The following is a 272-nucleotide window of genomic DNA, read 5'->3' as shown; positions in this document are numbered from 1 at the left end:
CTGCGCCTGCGCATGCGCCGGAGCCAGCACCAGTCCATCAACGCACCAGCTGCAGCACCACCAGCACCAGCACTACCAGCACCAGCATTACCAACACCAGCACTACTAGCACCAGCACTACCAGCACCAGCACTACCAGCACCAACACCATCACCACCAGCACCAGCAGAAGCACCAGCACCAGCAGAAGCACCAGCACTACCAGTATCAGCACTACCGGCACCAACACCATCACCACCAGCACCATCAGCACCAACACCATCACCACCACC

At 59.9% G+C, this 272-nt stretch overlaps 1 protein-coding gene across 1 annotated transcript in view; it reads left to right on the top strand.

Annotated features, from left to right (window-relative positions):
• LOC105680823 (uncharacterized protein DDB_G0271670-like) overlaps positions 1–272 on the top strand; it is a 3,360-nt gene that overhangs the window by 2,038 nt on the left and 1,050 nt on the right. Inside the window, exon 5 of the mRNA XM_024367869.2 lies at positions 28–204. Coding sequence (XP_024223637.2) covers positions 28–204 — 177 coding nt within the window. The remainder of the gene's footprint in view (positions 1–27; positions 205–272) is intronic.

Source organism: Bombus impatiens, unplaced genomic scaffold, assembly GCF_000188095.3.
Source record: "Bombus impatiens unplaced genomic scaffold, BIMP_2.2 scf_0368, whole genome shotgun sequence".
Taxonomy (NCBI): domain Eukaryota; kingdom Metazoa; phylum Arthropoda; class Insecta; order Hymenoptera; family Apidae; genus Bombus; species Bombus impatiens.
The sequence above is the reverse complement of the archived record's forward strand: the minus strand, read 5'-3'. Positions and strand labels throughout refer to the sequence as shown.